This window comes from Trichosurus vulpecula, chromosome 3, assembly GCF_011100635.1.
Source record: "Trichosurus vulpecula isolate mTriVul1 chromosome 3, mTriVul1.pri, whole genome shotgun sequence".
Classification (NCBI taxonomy): Eukaryota; Metazoa; Chordata; class Mammalia; order Diprotodontia; family Phalangeridae; genus Trichosurus; species Trichosurus vulpecula.
The window spans coordinates 212,733,734-212,757,691 of NC_050575.1; the positions used below are offsets into that span (position 1 = coordinate 212,733,734).

Consider the following 23,958-nt stretch of genomic DNA (forward strand, 5'->3'; position numbering starts at 1 on the left):
GCTATCCACCTCCAGAGAGGGAATTATGAAATCTGAATGCAGATTTATGGAAACTATTTGCTGTCTTTTTTTCCCCTTCTTTTTCAGTTTTGTTTTTCCTCTCTCATGAATCATTCCATTGGTTATAATTCTCCTTTGCAATTGGACTATTAAGTAAATAAGTTCAATGAGAAGGTAAATGTAGAACCTACATTGGATTACATGCTGTGTTGAGGGGCAGGGGGTTGGAGAGGGAGGGAGAAAAAATTTGGAACCCCAAAACCTGTGGAACTGAATGTAGTAAACTAAAAATAAAAAAAATAAATTAAAAAAAAAACAAATAGAAAAAGAAACAAATTCTTTTGTCTTCTGCTATTGGTATTTGTAACTGGTAGATAATTCTTGTGGTGAGCAGCTATGACAAATGATCTGTTTCCTATGCTGAGAGCCCAGTTGCTAGGGGCTCCAAAATGGGGCTTTACTTATTTTTTGTAAGGCATCCTGCTTTGCCTCTCTATAGCTAACTTGCTTAGCTCCTTTGATTTCCCATAATCACACAGCTAATGAGAATGTAAAGTAGGATTTGAATGCAGGTCTATCTTAAGTCTAGTTTCTCTCTGTTTTCCATTCTGTTCTATTCCCTCTCTGTGCCATAGCTATGATTCTAAAGTCTCTAAAATCACTTGAACGTTTTCCTATACCTAGGATCCAAAAGCACCTTGACAAGTACAAAAGGAGGAGGCAATGGCTAGAAGGTGTTAATGTGAAAAATATCTGGGGAGACTGGGTTTGATGGAGTTCACCTATAAACCTTGCTATAGGGGAAACTGAGGCTGATGAAGCCCTTGAGCTTAGGAGCTCTGAGCTGAAGCAGGTTAAGCCAATCTGGTGTCTACACTAAATCTAGCATCAATATGGTGAGCCCTGAAGGCAGGGGGCCTGTGGAGGGTGCAGACTGTCACAGTGTGGAAATGAAGTGGGTCAAAGTTCCCATCCTGAAAAGCAGTGGAACTGGGCCCAGAAGTGAACCCTGCACTTTTAGCCTTGGAGGTATGGAATCCCAGTTTCAAAAAAAAATGTTTATACTTTCAGATAACAGTTTCTGGAAGTTTGAGCTGGGCCATGTTATTAAAAATGACACTGCTAGTAGGTATCTTAGTGGGTAGTCTTGCCAATGTTTATATATTCCTTTTAAAGTTTACAAAGAAATTTCTTCCCAATAACCCCGTGTGGAGCAAATGTTACTATTTCCCATTTGACAAGAACGAAATCAAATGTCTCAGACAGGAAATAACTTCCATCTGCCATCTCTGTGTCAGGACATAGGCTGTCCTCTATACCCAGAATGCCCTTTTTCCTCACACCCGCCTCCCAGAATCCCTAGCTTCTTTCAGAACTCAGCTCAAATTCCACCTTCTATAAGAGGTCGTTCTTGATTCACCCTTACCTCCCCTACTTTGGAATTTCTTGGCATATGTTTTACATATACATACATGAATAATACTAGCACTAGTAGTAGTGGCCAGCATTACTATAGCTCTTTAGGGTTTATGAAACACTTTACAAATATCCTCTCGTTTTATTTTTACAGCAGCTGTGGGAGGTGGGTGCTTATTAGTAGCTTCACTTCTCAGATGAAACACCTAAAGCAGGCAGAAGTTAAATGTCTTGCCCAGGGTCACACAGCAACTAGTAGACATCTGAGTTTGGATTTGAACTAGGGTCTTACTGATACCAGCTCTAGCACTTTATCCACGGGCCATAGAATGTACTTTGATGGAAAAGATTATTTCATTTTTGTCTCTATATCCTGAGCACCTAGCACCTATATCCTGTGCCACCTAGGTGGCACACTCAGGAGGCATATAAATGAATAAGTGCTTCTTAATTGATTGGCTAGCCTAGGGTCATTCAGCTTTCAGGTCTGTATCCTCTCCATTTCCTTCTCCTTCCCTACCCCTTCCCCAAGACAGCAAGCAAACTGATAAAGGTTTTGCATGTGCAATCATGGAAACATTTCCAAATTAGTCATGTTGTGAAAGAAGAAATAGAACAAAGGGAAAAAGCTGCAAAATCCCCCGAAAAGGAAAAATAGTATGCTTTGATCTGCATTCAGAATCTATCAGTTCTTTCTCTGGATGTGGTTAGCATTTTCTGTCATGAATCTTTTGGAACTCTCTTGGATCATTGTATTGCTGAGAAGAGCTATGGCTTAACCTATTAAAGACAAACTTTCATAACAAAAGAAATTAATTCTGATGTGTGAAATTGCAAAAGGGGGTAGCCTAGTGTTGTATCAATATTGAACTTATGATCCAGGTTGGTTGCTCATTTTTAAAGGGGATCAAGGCACCTGTGGCTGTTACCCTCTGCTTAGCACATAGAACAGCTTCCCTTTGGGACGGTGTCACATTTACCTGTGTAGCCTCCTGTCATTTATATCTCTAAAGGGGTTGAAAATCATGGGTACACTGGGATTTACATGGTATAGTGGATAAATTCTTCAGCAATTTGATTGCATATAGTTGTGTGCTAAGGTATATTACCTAGGGTCACTAAGACAGGACCTGAACCCACATCTTCCTGGCTCCTTACTATCATTGTGACTTGCATTAAATCATATTACAACACATGCAATTTCAAAAATCATCTCAGAAACAACCTTATGAGGTATACAGTACACCATTTTACAGATGAGAATACAATTGTCCCTTCCACATTGCAAGGTTAGGGGCATGGTGCCCCTCAATCTGGAAAATCCACATAAAAATTGTTGGCCCTCCTTTCGTACAAGAGAAGAAGCCTGAATTTTTTATTTTTCTTTTATGGGGTGCTTTATAGTATAATACATATATTTTATGCATTTCTGAGTTTCTAAACTTTTTCTGTCATCTGCTGGCCTTCATGTGTTGTCTACAGCTTCTGAAAAACTCACCCAAAATTCTCATTTAAATTCTTGTGCTGACTTGTGATATATTGAAACAGTGATGGAGAAAGTCACCATGTAGAAGGGATAACTGCAGTCATAGAGACTGTGATCAAGGTCACAGAGGTAGAAGGAGCAGAACCAAGATTGGAACTCTGCTCTCTTAGTCTGTTACTGCTACTAGACCCAACTAGAAATTCAGAGAGGAGGGATATCGATGAGACTGGTGCCTTCAGGAAACTCTTCCTAGAAGAAATGAGATTTGAGAGGGGCCTTGAAAGGTAGATAAGAGTTGTCATAGGCAGTGAGGAGCAGGGTGAGTATTAGGGAATGCGTAGAGATGAGAATGAATGGGTCAAGGATGCCAGAGGTCAAGCTAAGAGATCAGAGGCTGCATGGTGGGAGATCCTGCCAACTTCTACTAAAACGCTGATGCTGTTATTTTTTCTTCCAGTGACTGCAACACAAGCTGTCCTAGGAAACGACACCTGGGAAGAACAAACATGGCCAGAGGTGAGGGCCTTGCACGGTATAGAGGGACAGAACCAAGTCTTACTTCAAATCAATATTCTTCTCCCTTGGTCAATAAAGATTGTTAGGTTTCAATAATTTGTTTCTCATGGGGACATTCAGGCCACTGACCTGGTGATGGTTGTACAATCTTTGTCACTTGACACTCTATTTTTTTTGGAGGGGGGAAGGGCAAGGCAATTGGGGTTAAGCGACTTGTCCAAGGTCACACAGCTAGTAAGTGTGTCAAGTGTCTGAGGTCGGATTTGAACTCAGGTCTTCCTGACTCCAAGGCTGGTGCTCTACTCACTGTGCCACCTAGCTGCCCCGACACTTACTCTTCTTAATACTCTCTCTTTGAACGGGCAACTCCCAGGAGTATCCAAAAGAGACTAGTGAATGTTTCTGGCATCTCTTTGAACCTTGAGACAAACATGGTGACTCATTCCTATCCATCTGGGTTAAGTCTTCCAGAACACCCCCAAGGCAAGCACCTGGATTGTCAGTTCTATCTCTCTATGTAATCAGCAATTGACTGCAAAATATATTCATCTATGAATTTTAGTTATTTGTATATTTTCCCCAATAATGGACTGCCCCTTTTTACTGTTGATGGAAAAATACATAATTTTTTTCTACTCAGAATAGTTCCTCCATCTGCAAGTGGTCTATTATGGTTGAAACAGTATCAGAAATTACTTGAAATAACATAAACAATAAGCATTTATTAAGTGCCTCCAAAGCATCAGATATTGTGCTAGGTACAAGGGATAGAGAAACAGAAAAGCAACAATACCTGCCCTCTGGGGGCTTATTTTCTATTGGGGAATACAACATTCATTCATTCAACAACAAGTATTCACTTAAAGCCTACCATATGCCAGGCTCTTAATTTTTAGGTGCTGGAGATTCAAAGACAAAACTGCCCCTACCCTCAAAGAGTTTACATTTTGGGGTAAGGGATGGGGGACTGATAACATCTCATCAGAGATCATTAAACACAAAACCTATAAAATTAATACTTGGTTTGAAGGGAGGGACAATGCACTAACAATGTTGTAAAAGCTTGGTAAAGGTAACCATAGCACTTATCGCTCTCTGAGATTTGCAAAATACTATACATCTACAATTTCACAATTGACCCTCACAATAGCCTTGGGAAGTAGATGAGGAAGGTAAGGTGGAGAAAAATTGAGTGACTTTCCTAGAGTCACACAGTGAGTAAGAGTCTGAGGCATCATTTGAACTCAGGTTTTTCTGATTCGAAGTCTAGCCCTCTGTCCACTAGAACACCTCAAAAAAGAATTCTTCATTGTGAGTACTCAAATGCCTCTTCAACTGCACTAGCCCAACGTTCTTCAAGAGAGAAAAATTGCACCCATACGCTAAAGCTACATTGACTCTTGAGTCACTCAACAGCAGAAGGGACTTGCTCACAAAACCCCCCCTCTAGCAGTAAAGGCCAATCCATGCAATGTTCTAAATTAGATTTGATCTTTCTCTTCCTCCTGCCCTACACACTCTCTCCTAGGGTGGTACCCCGAGAACCACTGGCACGTTTGTGGGCATATATTCTCTCCCAGTATGTGAGTGGGGCTACGCTATGTATGGGTCATGTTATAGGAGATCAATGGAGAGGAGAATGTGGTTTCTGTACAGTGCCATCACTATATATGATGTTCCTTTCCCATTGCAGGTCCTGAAGAATTTTTCATTTCCCTGCAGACCGGAGGAGATATCATCCAACCCTCCGTCAGAGTCAGGTTGGTGCTTGAAGGCTGCAGCTGGGTGGGCTATTGATTTTTTTCATTGATATTTCATTGATTTTTCCAGTAGCAAACACAGCCTCTTAGTTTCTTGGTTGCTGCTAATAGATCAGCCCACTAATTGCTACTATTCTTTGTCTCAATACAAAGCATTTAGCCAAGGCTAAATGAGGGTTGAAGGTAACCAACAGGCCTCCAATCTGTTGGTGAGATATTTACCCTGAGCATGTGGAGACTACCTCTGCTGGAATGGGCAGATGAGAACAACTTGTTCCAATGATCATGAAGGCAGTGGAAGCAGGTGCTATGGAGCACTTGGAGCTTAGTCAAGACATTGAAGATGCCAAAGTCACCCACTGCATCCTGGGTCATCGCCAGTCACCTTGACTTTGTCTTGCTCTGGACTGCTCTCTCTGGAACAGAGAGTGAGGCTGATGACTCTGTCTCACTTAAATCCACTTCATGCTTAAATCAAGATGTCACCCATCATCCACGATTTTACTGGAACTTTGTGATGTCATTGGTCCTCTTAGAAAATAAAGGACAATCAACAGCCAGCAATGCAGTTATCTAAGACTACCATTGAAAGAACTAAACAAGCATGAACCCTCTAAGTTTTTGGGCCTGAATGGAGGATCTTATCTAGCTTTCTTTCCCATGAATTGAAAATTACTGAGATTTTTGTGATCATTCACTATGTTCTATATCGGTGGTTCTCAGTTCTTAAACTTTTTTGACTTGAGACCTCTTTATGCTCTTAGAAATTATTAAGGACCTCCTAAGAGTTTTTTTTCATTTATATGAATTATATCTATTGATCCTTGCTCTATAAGAAATTAAAATGTCCTATCACTATGATGAAAATGAGTATTCTCCAGATCACACAGTTGTAGAGATTGGCCTGTGCCCCTCTTCTACCAGGGTTTAAAATAGAAAGGGAGTTGAGTGGCTTCTCCAACCCTTTCAAGAGTTCCATTGTTTTTAGGAATTTTCCATCATGAATTAGCTGTTTTCCAGATATCTCAATTCAATTTAATTCTCGTATCTGTTAAGTGCCTACTCCTTTCTTAAGAAAATAAAAAGACTTGGAGGAAAATGAACCAGTCCTTGCCCTCAAGGATATTCTATTCTATTAGAGGGATTACACACATCTACAATATGATGGCAACAGTTTTTCACCTGGGTCTTCTCCCTTGGCCACTCTATATTGACAAGATGAGAACTACTTCACAAAAACTCGTTTAATGAATTGATTTTTTCTCTCAATCTTTAATTAACTGAGAATTTCCATGTTATTATTGTGTAGTTATATGATTACTTTGATTTAGTAAAGAAAACTTCTCAGGGACTAAGGGACTTTTTAAGTTTTCCCTTTTGATCTCCTGTAACATGACCCATACATAGCCTATGTCAATGATCTTCATTAAGATTCAGGTTTTGAAAATAATGCTGACTTAGTCATACAAAAGTTAGAGATGTGTTTCATTTGCGTACAATTTACAAGGGAAAACATCATTTTTAATATACTGTCTACCCTTAGGCAGTATTTGAGCTAAAGTTATCATCTTGTCAGGGTCTAGTCAGGAAGGAGGCCTCATGGTGGCGTGGAAAGATCACTTAACTTAGAATCTTGGGACTTGAGTTTGAATCCCAGCTTTGCCCCTCACAAAGTGGATGACTTTGGGCAAGTTATCTCTTCTCAGCCTCAGTTTCATCATTTGCAAAATGAGAAGGTTGCACTAGATGACATGGGGTGGTAGGGTCCCCTTCTGGTTGTAAATGTATTTAAATTATATTTCCTTATTATCATCACTGACTTTTAAAACCTTCCTTCCAGAATCTTTGGGGGGGGGCGGCGTGTAGGTGGAAGGAGAGAACAGAAGTTATAAGAGTAGGAAGAAGAGGGGAAGCTGGAAGCAAAAGAATGAGTAGGGAAGGAGCAGGGAGGATGAGAGAGCTAAGAGCCAGGTAGGAGGGACAGAGAGGCCCTGAGAGAGCTTTGGTGGTCTGCTAGTTTGAAGAATGAAAGTCTAGTTCATCTCTGCTGAAGAATGATTTTTTTCCCCTTTCTGGTTCCCTTGTCTTGTTCATATTCATTTCTTGCCCTGGCTTTGAACATTTTTAAAATCTAGAGGTAGGAGAAACCTCAGAACCCCCTCATTTTACAGTTGAGGAAAATGAGGCCAAAGAGGTTGTGACTTGTCCAGGGTCACACAGGTAGTGTCATGGGTGGGATTTGAATCCAGATCTCAATAGCTGTAATCTCACCACTCTTCATGCTCCCTCTTTCCTCTAATCCCAAGCATTAGTTTTTGTGACAATGGGGTTTTCCACATGGTTTCTGCCCTTTCTAAATGGGATTCTTGCCTTCACAGTTCATGCCCTGAGAATCTCTGACATCAAAGTTGTCGGGGCCATCGGGAACCTGGAAACTGTAAGTACTTAAAACAGTGTGGGGAAGGATTTGAGGTTCAGAATGGATGATCATCGGGGTTACAAACCTGAAAACAAAATGGAACATTGAGTGATGGCCTTAGAGTTGGGAGAATTAGGTTCAGATCCCAATCCAGATGCTTAGTGTCTGTGAGGCCTGGGGTACTTTGCTTAATTTCTCTGGGTTTCATTTTCCTCATCTGTAAACCGAGGACAGTTCTGCATCTATGATCACAGGAGAGGAGAGTAAAGTGTGTGTTTGAAAAGTCTTAAAAAAGCCTGGCCTGGGGGTCCTGGCTCTTTCTGCCATCTAAATAAAAGGAAACTTCCCCAGCTCCTTTAATGAATCCAAGTCTACAGTCTAGGTAACTAGTAATCTCTTCACGGTCCTGGTTGTTTCCCCTCTGAATACGCTCTAGTTTGTCAATATGCTTTCTAAAATATGGTGTCCAGAACAGAATAAAATGCTAATCATGAGGACTGACTAGAGCTGAGAATAGGGCAACAATCATATCCACTGTTTTGGAGACTGTGCTTCCTGATGTATTTTTAAAAAGGTGATAGGGTTTGGGGTTGTTTTGTTTCACTGTTGATTGATATTGACCCTGGGGTCCATTTAAATCACTAGATTTTTTTTTTTTTGGAGACCTAATCTCCCCATCTTGTAGCTCAGTCCCACTATGGATCAGCCCAGAAGCTTTGACCTGCTCCATTTCTGACCCGGGCTGGTTTGCCCTTCCTTAGGGCAGCCTTGTGGTCTCCTGCTTAGGTTCTCATGGTATTGTGTCTAGACTGAATGCAGATAGACACTCGACTGGCTTTAGTGCTCCAGATGCTCAGAATTCCTGAGCAAAGTAATTCCAGCCTCCATGTCCCCAGTAGCGGAGATTATAGGCATGCACCCCCATGCCCAGCTTGTGTCTTCTAATTATACCTCCCCCACTTTGTACTTACCAAGTTGGTTTGGGGGCCAAATGTATAGGAAAATGTATATGCATCTGTGGATATTAATCATAAAATCATAAAATGTTAGCTCTGGAAGAAACCTTAGAAATTTAGCCCCTTTTATTTTAAATTGAAAAAGAAACTGAATCTGAGACAGAGGAAGCAGCCCTCTCAAGGTCACAGAGATAGTAAATGACAGAGTCAGGATCTATAGGATCAGAGATTTAGAACTAGAAAGGACCTCAGAAGTCATCTAGCCACGCCCTCTCATTTTACAGATAGGGAAACTGAGGCCCAGAGAGGGGAAATGACTTCATCTTATCAGGCACCCAAAGTCACACAAATGACTTTGCCACAGCAGGCACAGGCAGGAAATAGTAGGGTAGGGATTTGAACCTGGGTCTTCCAGCTCCTTACCCAGCATTCTTTCCAACGTATTCTTCCTACCATATCCCAAACTATGGGGAATGGATGACCAACAGACACGTTCTGAAAATTCTCACTGACTAGAATGAAAGCTGACAGCTTCCTGCCCCTTATTTTATCCTAAGAAATGGAATGTATATGTGTGTGTGTGTGTGTGTGTGTGTACGTGTACGTACACTAGAAGTTCATGAATATATGTATACACACATGTGGAGGGAGAGAGAGAATACTGGAGGTTTATAAACATGTATATATATACACACATGTAGAAGGAGGGAGAAAGAGAACACTGGGAGTTTGTAAATATGTATATACATACATACACATATATGGAGGGAGAGGGGACACTCAAGGTTTATAAGCATGTATATACATATACACACATGGAGGGAGGAAGAGAGAACACTGGAAGTTTATAAATATATAGGTGTACATACACATGTGTGTATATATGTATACATATATATAATGAGAGAATGAATAAATGAATGAATACTGGAAGTTTATAAATATATGTATATGTATGTACATATATATATATATATATATATATATATATATATATATCCATATCTATCTATGTAGGTATTGTCTGGGGTTGTGCGGGGATGGTAAAGCTGGGGATTGTTATTGGGAAAGATACAAAAGTAGAGATTGAAATAGAAAAAGGGCTCTGTGTAAAAGATTTGATTTTTCTGAAGCCATTTGTGAATAATACCAGTTACATTTCAGAGCTAGGAATTGCACCAGGCTTTGGTTGTATATTTCCCCCCCATGCCAGAGTGACTTCAGGCAGGAAGGCTAGTCTTACAAAACCCAGTTCATTCTACTTCAGCCAGCATAGTAAGTTCCTCCTTGCACTCCCCTGCTCCCCTACACACAGACACACAGACACACAGACACACAGACACACACACAGACTCTGGAAGGGAAGGAAAGCAGTTCCCTCTCCCCTGCTGTTCTTGAACAGGGCTGAGCTGACAGTTCTTGTCAATCAGGTCCCCTTCCTCCCTGTTTGAGCCTGGGGGCTGTCATCTCCACTGAGCAGAATAGCTAGCTCCCCAGTGACTTTCCCAGAGAGACCAGAGCTGGAATCCTTAATGGGGAACTGAAGGTTACCTTAGCCTTCATGTTACCACCTGAAGCCTGTTGCTAGGTTTCTGCCACTGTCAGGCCCTGAGAGGAGGGCTCAGGCAGGGACCTTCATGCTCATTAGGAGTCATCGCCAGCGCTGGTCAGACCTGAGGCCTGAATGACTTTGGGCCTATCTCTAAACAAATCAAGCTGTGGAAAAGTATAACTTTTTTTTAAAGAGGAAAGGAGAGTACTGGTAACCCTTTTTTAAAAATTTACAATCTCTTCACCATGATGCTATTGTGAGTATGTCAGTAAGCACCTACTATGTGTTAGGCACTGAACCTCATAAGTACTGAGGATACAAAGAAATCACAGAATCTCAGAGTCTGAAGGGACCTCAGAGGCTGTCTAGTTCCATCTGTACCTGAAAAGAATCCCCTCTCTAACACAACTGAATGATGAGCAGAGTCTAAGGCATACAGTATTCAATGAATCTTTGTTACCTGATTATTTGAGACAGTTTTGGTAAAGTGAGGCCCAGAAAAGGGAGGGGAGTGAGTCATCCAAGGTTACACCGCTAATTAGCATTGGCAAAGCCAAGATTGGGCCCCTGGCCTCCTGATTTCCAGTCTATTATTTTTTCCATGACTTCACACAGCTGTCTGCTAAGGGGAGGCAGATGGTAATTTCCTCCCAAGCACAGGGCAGCATTGACCCTTTCCTGGATCTCAGGGGCTCTTCCCCTTCCTTCAGGAAACTAGTTGAGTTCAGAGAGGAATTGAAGCTTAGAATCTGCCTCTGCATGACTGCTCTAATCCTTTGGGATGATTCATGTCTGTGTCTTTTCCAGACCCCAGATGCAAGGATGGTCCTGAAACAGCAAAAATGGTAACTGGGGATTGTTGTTGGCATATTTTTGACAATCTGTGGCAATTCTTATTGCCATCCACAATGGCACAGGCCTCAAGCTATATTGGGGTTGCTATCACCAAGCAGCGCTGGGGTCAGAGAAGTGATGGATGGGGGAGGGGAGGGTGGGGAGTGGGAAGGGGACTGCATTTAGAAAATGAACAGTCAGATGGGATCTCAAAGCCTGGCTGGTACAGCCCATGCCCGAACAAGAATCCCCACTATCTACATGTCTGGCGCATGGTCAGACCCCCCAAGAAGGGTCCATTTCAGGGCAGATCTAATTGTTAGAAAATTTTTCCCGATAAGAAATCTAAATTTGCCTCTGTAATTTCCATCCATTCCTCCTGGGGCCAAACACAAGAAGTCTCATCCTTCCGTATAGCAGCCCTTCAGACACAAGTGCAGTGTATGGTATGATCAGCACAGAGATCAGGAGAGCTTTCTCCATGCCTCTTTTAATGCAACCCAAGATTGCATCAGCAAGGCTGTTCTGCTAGACTGTTGACTTATATTGAGCTGGTAGTCCTCTGAAAACCCCAGATCTTTTTGAAACCGCTGTCTAAACATGCCTCCTCCATCTTGTACTTCTGAAGTGAATTTCTTTTTTTTTGCTTTTTGGAGAGGGTAGGGTAGGGTAATTGGGGTTAAGTGACTTGCCCAAGATCACACAGTTAGTAAGTATATCAAGTGTCCAAGGCCGGATTTGAACTCAGGTCCTCCTGACTCCAGGGCCGGCGTTCTACTCACTGCACCACCTCATTGCCTCAAATCAATTTCTTTAACCCAAATATAATATGATCTACTTATCCCTATTAAATTTCTTCTTAGTACCTTTAACCCAATTTTCCAAGCTGTCAGGATTTTTCTACGTCATAACCCCACCATACAATGTGTTATCTATCATATCATCTACAGATTTGATTTTATCTGAGTCATCATTAAAAACCAAACAAATTCTCTCTTAATACCTTTCCTGAAGAATAGGGCTAATTCCCTGTCTCCAGGCACATGCTGGCTGGTCCTTAGTGTTCAAGGATAAACCTAGCACCTAGTATTCTGGGCTGGGGTTGAATCCAGAAATGCTTTGAAATATAAAACCAAGCAAGAACCTAATTATATTGGCTTGCAGCTGATAAATATATTACAGCAAGTAAGAGAATTCTATCTTTACTTCTTTTTGCAGGACTCAGAGAAACCAAATGCAGACATGCACACAAGTGGTGACAGGTAAGGCCTCTAGGCCCATGCAGTCCTAACAACGTTTCCTTCCCAATCAATCAATCGACAAACATTTATTAAGTGCGTTCTCTGCCCCAGGCACTATAGAATGTCAGAGCTGAAGTGGGCCTTAAGGAACACCTAGTTGAACTGTCTCTCTTAACAGACCCAGAAAGGTGAGGGCACTAAATAATAATGCACATAGATAGTGCTTTTTGGCCTTCTTCTCAGAATAACAGGGTGTAAAAGGCAGTGCTGTTGAATTGTTTCAGTCGTGTCTCTTCATGACCTCATTTTTCTTGGCAAGATACTGGAGTGGTTTGCCATTTCCGTCTCCGGCTTATTTTACAGATGAGGAAACTGAGGCAAACAAGATAAAGTGACTGACAAACTTTGCAGACTTCATACTTTTTGTGTAGGCCCTGGGGCAGAAAAGACTGAAGCTGTGCTGGGAGGTATTTTTGTCCTCCAGCTGCAAAGGCAAAGGCCCTCATTTGCATGATTTCTGAAGAATATTTCTTTAGTTTGTCTTTTGATACCTTGTGCATATAAAAGAGCTTTGCATACCAGCGCCAGCCTCCTCCTTTAGCTGACGTTAGGAGTGTGGGCATGGCCAGTCAGTGGTCACCCTGAGGTTTAGGCCCCAGAAGCGCACAGCCAGGTGTGTCAGGGTCAGGCTCAGCATCAGAGGCCCCTTGATCTAGAGCTGGAAGGAACATTAGCTTCCATCTATTCCGGGCACCTTCCTCACGCTGCAGATGAAATGACTTACTGAATCACAGCTCTGTAGCTGGAAGAGACTTTCACACTCATCTGTCCAGCTCAACCTCATTTTACAGGAGAGGAAACTGAAGCCAAGGCCTCAGGTCACACAGGAAGTAAATAGAAGACTCAGGATTTGAATCCAGGTCTTCCAACTCCAAATCCAGAAGTCTTTTCATTGTATACAGCTGCTTCCCTTAAACACAAAGGTGCCAAGAGACCAGCACACCAGACACGGGCTAACAATTAGGCTTGAGGCTCAGGAATCTGGTTCCTTGCATTTTAAACACTTCAGTTTTGCCTCCCCAAATTGGCTCAATAGTTTGTTACTTCATGGGGTGGGTGACTGGTCAGATTCAGTCACCAGGTCCAGGGACGTGTCCCACCCCCACTCTACCCCAATCTTCCTCCTCCCTAGCTGCTAGGGAATAAACCCTTTCTACAATCGATTGTAGGCTTATAGGATTTAAGGATGGAAAGGAGCTCAGAGGTCACCTAGTCCAATCCCTTCAGTTTACAGCTGAAGAAAAGGGGGTGTGACTTGCTGAAGGTTATACAGGCAGCTAATGGCAGAGTTACGATTTGATCTCAGGTGCTCTGATTCCCAGTCTAGTTCGGATTACAGAGTTAGAGCTTAGGAGTCATTTACGGGGGTGTGTAACCTGTGGCCTGAAGGCCATATGTGGTCCTCTAGGTCCTCAAGTGTGGCCCTTTGACTGAATGAAGTTTGCATTCAGTGAAAGGTCTGCCCCTGAGGACCTAGAGGGACATAAGTTCCCCACTCCTCTAGCGCAATCTTTTTCCCCCTGCTTGCTTCATCGATGAGAATTCTGGCATAGGTAGTAAGGAGAGTCTAGATTCAAACTTGGGTCCTTGACCTCTGCACCACCTGCCTGCTTTTCAAGGGCTTACAGTGGAATGCCTGGCTGAAGGAACACTTGAAGGTGATGAAATTCACTCACTGTGTTATTAGTCAATTCAGCAACAAAAGTTCCCACCTTTTTCCATAAGGAAGGTAGAGTGAGGTTGAGTTTTCCTGAAGGCTCAAAGAGACAGTGACCTTAGCTCTTTCTTGGGAGGGAGCCACAGTGGGAAGTCCAATGATGGGATAAAAGTCGGGGTTTTCATGTTTGCACTAGAATAAAATATCTACTTTGAGCTTTGTCTGTCTGACTTGGGGGTGCTCCGTGACTGCTAATTGGACTGTTCCACTACAGATATTTCTCCCGATCCTCTCACAAGCACCATGGGACCCCCATGTTGTTGTCCCAGATGCACATCTAGCTTTGCTTCCTTCCTAAGCACCAGCCTTATGTAGGAATCAGCTCTTGAGATCCCATTGTAGGCATGTTTGGCTTCTCTATGGTTCGGGTGGAAAGTAAGAGAACCTAACACTTACAGAGCTCTTACTATGTGCCAGGCACTGTGCTAAGGGCTTTACTATTACTATCTTATTTTTTTCCTCACAACAGCCCCAGGAGGTAGGCACTATTATTATCATCTTCATTTTATAGGTGAGGAAGCTGAAGCCAACAGAGGTTAAGTGACTTGCTAGGAAGTATCTGAGGTTGAATTGGAGCTCAGGTCTTCCTGACTCTAGACTCAGTGCTCTATCTACTGCGCTGCTTAGTGGACCTTAGGAAAGGACTGGACTTTGGAGCTAGGAGATGTGCAGGGGGGACTCCTGCCTCTGACCATGACCATAAGGAAACCATTTATCCTCTCTGGCCCTCAGTTTCCTCATCCATAAAGAGAACGAAACCGGATGATCCATAAGGTCTATCCCTTCTAACCCTAACATTCCATATTTTTACTGTAAGAGGTGACATTGAGGGGCAGCTAGGTGGTGCAGTGAGTAGAACACCGGCCTTGGAGTCAGGAGGACCTGAATTTGAACCCAGTCTCAGACACTTGACACACTTACTAGCTGTGTGACCTTGGGCAAGTTGCTTAACCCCAATTGCCCTGCTGTCTCCTCTCCAAAAAAAAAAAAAAAGAGGTGACATTGATTAGGGATGATGGAAGATTGGCTCCTTCAAAGGAGAGAGAGTCAATTTAAAACCTGTTTAATGAGAGAAAACATGACTACACCAAACTGGAAGAACTGATTGCTGTTTGGAAAGCTTAGATGGGAATTCCAAAAGCCCTAGGCAAGCCAGAGGAATTGGGGAATCAACAGAATGAAGGCCAAGTGGGGAGAAACACAAAGTATTATACTTGGGGATTATAGAAATATAAGGATTGTTCAAATCTATATGAAAAAGATCAGAGGGTCATAGCGAACAGCAACCTGATTATAAGTCAGGAAAATAATGTCCATACTGTATCTTCACAAAACATCTTTCTTTGAAGAGCTTTCACATATATTGATAATCTCTTTTAGTCTCATAGAGTCAACCTGATGTGTAATCAAAATGTTTCTCAGATTGATTCCTTCTTCCTGCTCCACAGAATACAGTGGCATAAACCCAGAGGAGACAAACACACGCACACACACACGTCTTTCTCTCCATTGTGGCTATTCTTTCATATTCTTGGTATACTTTGTCTACATATATAACACACGTGTTTATATGTATGTATTTGTTTTTGTGTGCGTACATATACATGCATGTGTCTGTGTATACACCATCCCCTAGTTGAGACTTCTGCCTTGACAATATCCAAAGCATTTCATTTCTAGGTCAGAGAATCAGATTCATGATTGTTAATGATTGGAAAAAAAAAGGGTTAAACAACTTGCCCAAGAATGTGGATTTAGTGTTAATGCACAGAAGAAAGATTAAAATAGAGAGGTTTCCTGATTTCTAGCCCAACACTTTTCTCCCTAGATAGTGACCTGCAGAGCCTCAGCTGTCTAGATGAGCTTAACGCAGTTTTGAATACTAATAGGGAAATAAATTTAAGTGACCTTTAAAATCCCTTTCTACCTGATTTTCCCCTAAGAACATGGGGTACAACTGGACAGGGACAAGAAGAAAAAGAAAACAGTAGAAAAGATTGGGATCGTGGAGGTGTGGTTCTTTCTCTTCATCCAGCTCTTTGGAAGCTTTGCCTCCATTTCTCCTGAGAGTAAGATATAGCTTGCTATTTCTGAAAGTACTATTTTTAGCCATCCTCTGGCACAATCAGCACCCGGTCATGTTCTCTACGTGCATGTGCTCCCTGAAACTCTGCTTATTGTCACTCTTGGGAGGGAGGGAGGGAGCCGAGGAAAGACAGGTTCTACACCTTGAGATGGGCACTATGTCTTGTCACTAACATTTTTTTTTCCTCATCAAGAGACCACTGCTGGGCCAATTCTCCAGCTAATACAGGGGAGGATCCCTATCAGAAGGCCGGGGAGTGAAGGATAGAAATTCAAAGAGAAATGCAAAGAGAAATAGGAATTCTGGTCTGCTGCATTAGAGGAGATAGAGCATAAGGAAATTCAAGGCCATGTCGTATGAAGATTGGAAGAAGAGACTGGAGGTGTTTAGCCTAGAGAAGAAAACAATTGGGCAGGCAGGGGACAGGACATTGTAATTGTCTTTGTGTATTTAAAGGATCCTTGTATGGAAAAAGCTTCAGACTTGTTCTCTTGGCCTCAGAAAGCAGAACTAGAACAAATGGGTGGAAGTTGTAGAGAGACAGAGTTCATCTTAATTTTCAGAAAAATTTCCTAACAGCGAGGGTGTCTCAAAGGGGAACTGTCTCAGGAGGTAGTGAGTTCCCCATCACTGGAGGTCTTCAAGGAGTGTGTTGCTGGCTATATTTTAGAGAGGATTTCTGTTCAATTATGATTTGTACTACTACTACTACTACTACTACTACTACTACTACTACTACTAGCTAATGTTTATAGAGCACCTGCTATGTGCTAAGCAATTTTTGTAATTATTATCTCCTTTGATCCTGACAACAACCTTGGCAGGTATCCTCATTTTATAGATGAGTAAACCGAAGCAAACAGAGGTTAAGTGACTTGCCCAGGGTCACACAGCTAGGAAGTGTCTGAGGCTGGATTTGAACTCATGACGATGGCTTCCTGACTCCAGGCCTGTGCTCTATCCAACTAGCTGCCTTAGAAGATCCTTGAAAGTGCCTTTCAACTCTGACATTCTATTATCAATGATTGCGTAAGTGTTAACTAGTTATTTGCATTCTCACAAATCTCTGACCTAAAAGCAGCTTGAAAATTAGTTCTTTCAGATTTTATCAAGAGGTTCAGTCCAACTGTCTTGCCACTTTCATGTCCACCTGTTGATGAGACTTTGCCAAGAGTCGGAAATGAGTAAGTTCCTTTGCCATTTCTTTTGTTGGTGCCCAACCCTCAGCTGCCTTGGAAACCCTCAGCTGCCCACTGAAGACTGGGATGAGGGTATCTTTTCAGGGCTCGAGATAGATTAATGAAATCATCTTTTAAAATAGAGACTGTCCTTAATCCAGTCCTGAAATGGCTGACTTCTGTACGAGAAATGTGCCCATTTTCTCTAATGAGGTCAGCATGGTCATCTTTGGAAATCCAGGGAATGAACAAAGTAGGCTTAGTCACTGAGGTTATTGCCCTCAACTAGGTGGGAGTGGAAGCTTCCAGTTCCCTCCTCAAAGGCCTTCCCAGTAGCCAGAGGTATCCCCACAAGAGCTTTCCATCCTTTTACACTTTCATTACCTTAGAATAATAAATTATTGAATTAAAGACATCCACATACCTCAACGATCTTTCTCTCCTTCTCTTTCTTTTTTTTTCTTTCTCTTTTTGCTTCCTAGATACCTGAGGGTCCAGGCCAGAGAGCTGGTACAACACATGAAAAAGAACAAGGTAAGGAGCTTTTAAACCCATATTCAGGAGCTCCTTTGGCTACTGCAAGGCAGTCAGGCCCAGTTGAAAAAGGAATAGACTCTTGTGGTTGCCCTCTACAGCCCAGGGTTAACCATTGTTGGTTTTGGTGTCTTTAAAACTTTGAGGTGATTGTTGCATGTTGGCCCTCTAAGATGATTCATGTGAGACCCTGACTAAAATTAGGGGGATTACTGGATGACTTCTCGTTGTCCCTTCAAATAGTAGGCCTTAATGATTAGACGATAATTGGTTGGAAGGGAAGGTTTTGTGACATTAGCCGATGGAGGTGTAGATCATCTCTGGTATTTATGGCCTTGGTAATTCACTGCTGTAAACTCTGTGCTAAATGTCTTGTAGCCTTCATAAGTTAGATGGATAAAAGGTAACAAGGTAGAAAAATCAGGTCTTATGTGCTGCCATGTTTGAGCTAACTTGGACCTCCTAGTCTGGAGCCACGAGCCTGAACCCAAGGAAAAGTATTATCTAAGTTCTCATGGAGTGACTTGAAATAAGAGCCACAAAATCTGAATTTGAAGATGTGGGGAAAAAAAAAACAACAAAATAAAACCAGCTTGGGAAGAGGCTAGATCTCAAATATCCATGCCATACCATATGGAAGCAAATGTTAGACCCATTCTGACTGAAAATGCAGGTAGTGCCATGGAGACTTTTGTCCAAGTGACTTGAATAGGCCACATATGAATTTCTAGAGTCAGCTGGCTATCATTGAAGTGGAAAGGTAAAAAGAATCTTTTTATCAGAGGTGTGAATAAATAGTACTTTCATGATTAGAATAAACAACATGAAATATATTCTTAAATCAACCTTTTAAGGGTTAATTCAGTTGAGAGATGTGGTACCTAAGGAGAGAGATCCTGGAATAGTTCAAGGTCACCAGTAGATGTGGCTAGGTCAGAGCTTACCTGGGGAGAGGAAGCCAACTGGTAGCTTTCTTGTTTGACTAAAATTATTCTTGTTTACTCAGCAGTAAGCTTAGTTTTTTCTGTGCTGTTCAGGGAGCACCAATTCTACCAATATCCTGCAAATTTTGGTGCCTTTGGTCAAATTTTCATTGCACTGAGTTATGGTTCTGTTTTAAACACAAAGGCTTACAGTCTTGTCTCTCTGCTCTGATATCTTTTTCACTTCAGCAACTGAATTTCCACAATGACTGGAAGCTCATCAATGTCTTCTTCGATGCCCAGAGCCAGTGTCTTCCTTGTCCCTCCAGCCAACAGGTAAAATGGAGGCCTCACTGTCTGAAAATTGCCTTCTCTTGTTTTATCTGCCATTCCACCTGAGGGCATGGAATGTGGAGCAACATGGCTCATATAGCCTTTTCAGAGAGTCTTGAGGAGTTTAATAAGTGAAACAGCATTTTAGAGCCTCCTCCCCTAGCAAGAGACCAATTTAACATTTATGAAACATCTGTTCTGTGGTTAAGCAAGGCCTCATGGTACCCTTCCCATCCTAACAGATCAAGAAATCCAAAGCTGGATAAATGAAATTGGTGATAGAGCAAATATAAGAGCCCAGGAATACCAACTTCCCACTCAGTAAATATTTATTTCTCCTTTTTTTTAAAAAAAAAATTCTGATATCCTGAGAATATCAGATTGAGAGAATAAAAGGTTTAGGAAATAATAATAGCTCATTTCTGCATATTTATAATTATAAATTATAAAGTTTTTTCTTCCCAGAAACCAATTGAAAATTTAACAGTGGATTTTTTAATCTCCTTCTACAGTTGAGGTAAAAGAAATTCAAAGAAGTAAAGAATTACACAGTTAGGAAATATCAGAGCCATGTCTTCAACCTGTCTCCTGACTCTAAAGCCAGCATACTATGAGTCTCTAACATCTAGGTTGCTCTTACTTTTGTGCTTTTTTTGGGTGCTCTCCCACCTCCTTTTCCGTTTCCTTTTCCCATCCCCTGCCCAATGGGCATCTGGAGGAGGGGATCTCATGCTTTCTCTAAGACTGAGGAATCCTACCTATACTTGACCTCCCTCTAATTTGCAAATACCCCATGGTTAACATTCCAGATTTACTCCACTCTCAGACTGTCCTTAAACCACCTGCTTGGGCCATAATTTAGACTCCTGGCTTATCCTTTTGCAAATTTCCCAACCATTGTTGGAAAAGGTCCTCATTCTTTCTAAATGCATTAGGAAATCAGAGACAAGAAAAGTAGTGTATAGCCCCTCAGGGCAGGGATTGTGCCTTCTCCTTGTTAAATACTTAGGTACCCCAGGAAATGCCTCCTATGTGAGAGGCTTGTTTGTTTGTTTTGTAAGTGATTCAGAAACACTAAGTGAATTGGAGAAGTTGACTTCACCCTGGGAAGTCAGGACCACATGTAGAGGAGACCCATGTGTTCTAAAAACTGAGTTTTACAGGCAGAGTGTTGGACTTGGAATCTGGCAATCGGGGTTCAAATCCCAGCTCAGACATTTATTAGCTAGGTGTCCTTGATTTCCCTGGGCTTCAGTTCCCTTTGTTAAGTGAGGGTGGTGGACTGGCCAGTTTTGAAAGCTCCTTCTTTCCCATTTGAAATCCTATGTGTAAATAGAAAACTGAATTCTAATCCTGACTTTTCCTCTAAGTAGTTATTGACCTAGGATCCAGTTCCTTACCTTCTCTATCCTCAATTTCCTCTTGTCAAGTGCAGATGTAGGACTGGGTGATCTTTATGGCCCTTTCCAAAAGGGGTGGTACTTTGATGAAGAGCTAGATTTCAAATTGAGAGGTTTGAGTTTGAATTCTGCCTCCCGTAGTTACTAGCTCTGAGTTGTTAAAAGGGAATCATAACACTTTGTGCTTCAAAGAGGTATCCTTGGGGAGGGACTTAATAAATCATAAAACGCTATGGAATGTAGATTATTGTTGGGCTGAGATAAAATCCAGCCTCTCGCATAGCACCTTGCCCGTAGTAGGCACTTAATAAATGGTGAATTGAAATAATGAGAATAAAAGGCAAGAACATTGAATGGTTAACCATAGAGGTGCAAACAAAGTACAGAGGCAGGAAGAGAAAGAAGGGGAAATCATTTGCAACTAGGAGAGGGCCTGTCAGGAAATGCTTCATGTTTAGAGAGAGAGAGAGAGAACATGTGTCTGCATCAGCTAAGGTGAAAACACATGTTCCTGAATCCTTCATTTCAGGCAGCTGAAACCTGCTAATGTGACAGGTCTAGTTCTCCTCTAAGACATGGCAATTTTATTGAGAGAGGAGCTGGCCTACTACCCTCCTCTGGGTGGAACCAATACTTGAGGGGATTGGCAGCTGTCTTAGCTTCTCTGCTAGTGTCCCCCAAGGGAAGAAAATAACTGTCATCCCTTTCTCCCAGCAGCCCTGTCAGCCTGTCTGGGCCCCGTAGCCTCAGGGGACAGCCAGCTAATGTGCATATGGCTTGGATTGGGTAGAGGTTGGTTTGATTTTTCCAATGATAAAGGGAGAGTATTCATTTGTGGTGTCAATCTCACATGCATTTTGAGGAGCTCTGAAAGATAATTTCATTTTTCCCAGGGACAGGGAAGGAAGAAATAGTGTTTTATGGGGTGAAGTATTTTACTTACCTGTCTGAAAACAAGGACCAGTTCAAGAAAGGGAGCTAGGCTGTCTCTTTCTCTGATGACTACTTTTCCATCTTGGTAAAAATATGGAGGAGGAGAGGGACTAATAGAATTTTCTTCATAACAACATGCATTTATTGAGCACAGTAGAAATACAAAGATGAAACCAAATTTTTCTCCTTATCCTCAAAGGGCTTACATGCTCATTGGGGATGTTCCTTGAGGGCGGAAACTATTTTATTTTTGAGTCTTATCTCCTGGGTCTAGTACAGGGCCTGACACATAGTAGGCACTTCAGAACCACTCATTGAATCATTGATTGACTGAATGAATAACATCTTGAGGTAAATCAGGAAGCCTTAATTTCTGGATGAATTCTCTTCCTTCTTTGCAGGACTGATTTTCTTTGGCAAAAACCCTGCTATCAACCAAAACTTAGGAGAAAAATTCCTATTGCCCAATGTCTGTGAAGGGCAGCTACACAGCTGGCCAGATACCACTTACCTCACCCAAGATTTGGCTTTTGGTTTATCCTTTTCTGATGCTTAACATCTCATTGGCTTGGGTTTTTTCCCGTCTTGGTAGGTAAAAGAGATGAAGGAAACTCAGGAGTAGCTGTAAACAGGAAGACCCCTTGAGAGTTAGCCCCTATGATATCTGGTTTCTGGAGAACTATCATATACACTAGGTTTGTCCTCTTGGCCAGTGGAGGGAGACAGGTCTCCAGTAAAGTATTACTCCAGTAAGAAACCTTCTACAGAAACCTCCTCCAGGCATTTCTCTTCTTTTTTGTAGGATGGTCACATGACTAGCAGTATGCAGGAACTAACAAGACTCTTGGACTTTTTGCATCAGGAGGTAAGGATTTTTCCCAGGCTTCTAACACCCTGGTATCTCCTCAGCCCCTTGGCCACCTACAGAGAAGGCATAGCTGCCTGATGAACCAAGCACATATTCCCAGAAGCTAAAGTACCATCAACTAGAAGTTGTTAGGGGTGGGGGTGTTGCTTCTTAGGGCATCACCTTTCTTGTCCTGGATGCTTGTGCTCTCTTAATGCAGTGTCTGATTGCATGAGCTTTGGGGGCTGAATTATGCCAAAGATGAAGACCTATCTGAGCCCCTGAAGCCTGGCTGTAAGCTCCTGGATAGGACATTTCTGACATAAATTTCTGCATGGGGAAATAAGGAATGAAACCCCAGTGGCTAGTGGTTATCTCAGTTGTGTGAGTGATTAAAACCTAGAGCCCGGTGACCTATGATCCTTCCAGTGATTGCTCACCTGCTAGCATATGAGAAGATAGGGGTAGCCTGGAAAGGGGTGGATGAGGACACTTTGTTTTCTCCCAGAACATTCTGTTGCCTATGGTGAGGCCCATTAATTTGTACCTCCTTATTCTAAGATTTAAGATTTGAGAGGTAGCTTGGTATAGAAGAATGAATATTGGCGGAAGGAAGGGAGAAAGGGAGGGAGGAAGCATTAATTAAACACCTACCTGCTATGTGCTGGACAGTGCTAAGTGCTTTACAAATATCTCATTTGATCCCCATGATAACCTGGGAGCTGAATTCTATTATGACTCCCATTTTATAACTGAGGACACTGAGACTGAAGTTAAGTGACTTGCCCATGGTCATTTGGCTAATAAGTATTTAAACTCAAGATTTAAACTCAAATCTTCCTGACTTCACAGCCAATGCTCTATCCACTCCACTCTTTTGGGAATCTGCGTACCTGTGTTCAAGTTCCACAATATGACATTTTCTGGCTGTGTAACCCTGGGCAAGGCTCTGTACCCTTCTTGCCTCAGTTTCCTAAACTCTGAAATTGGAATGACATGTTACAGACCTCAGAAGAACGTTGGGAAAGTGTTCTGTGAATCTCCAGACACTATGTGTTGGGAGTGAGCCCTGTGGTGTTCTTTTGATATATCCATTCTTATGTGTTCACCTGATCCATGTAGTTTTTCTCTTAGTGAGGAAGTTGTTGCTCCTAAGTTAAATTTCCTCAAGGGAAAAAGGTATTTTCATGGCCCGAACCCACCCTCCTCTCTCTAGGAGAAAGTTTCCAGTCACAGGCCTGAGATGATGTCGTCACAGGCCTGAGATGATGTCGTCTCAGAGGAAGTTCTGGCCTCAAACCAAAAGAATGTGTTTCTCTCTCGTTGACTGGATGGATACCTTGCAAAACTGGGTTAAAGCATTTGAAACTTGGTCCTCCCTGCCCTGTCTTCATTTTTAAAAACTGTCCTCTTGCTGGAGACTTTGGGCTCACACTGTCTTGGTCTTGGATTCAAAGGATTCCCATCGTTTAAGATAGTGGAGCATGGGTCAGGGTAGCCTTCCTTGCATGAGCTTTATTGAAGAATACACGGTGATAGGAGCAGCTTGGTGGCACAATGGAAAAGAGCATTGGCCCTGGAGTTAGGAGGACCTGAGTTCAATTCCAGCCTCACACACTTATTATCTGTGTCACCCTAGGCAAGTCACTTAACCTCTATTGCGTGCCTCCCCCCCCCCCCCCCCAACACACAACCGAAGACTACATAGTGATAGAAATGAGTAACCTTGAGGTAGCCCTAACTGCCCCCAAGGATGTGACAGACTAA

The 23,958-nt window shown here is 42.2% G+C and overlaps 1 protein-coding gene across 1 annotated transcript in view; it reads left to right on the plus strand.

Moving 5' to 3' along the window:
- Positions 1–893: 893 nt before the first annotated feature.
- Positions 894–23,958, plus strand: part of PLB1 (phospholipase B1) — a 191,756-nt gene continuing 168,691 nt past the window's right edge. Inside the window, 8 exon segments of the mRNA XM_036749921.1 lie at positions 894–1,029; positions 7,557–7,615; positions 10,913–10,950; positions 12,158–12,201; positions 17,137–17,227; positions 17,704–17,755; positions 18,928–19,014; positions 22,147–22,209. Of these exon segments, the coding sequence (XP_036605816.1) occupies positions 894–1,029; positions 7,557–7,615; positions 10,913–10,950; positions 12,158–12,201; positions 17,137–17,227; positions 17,704–17,755; positions 18,928–19,014; positions 22,147–22,209 (570 nt within the window).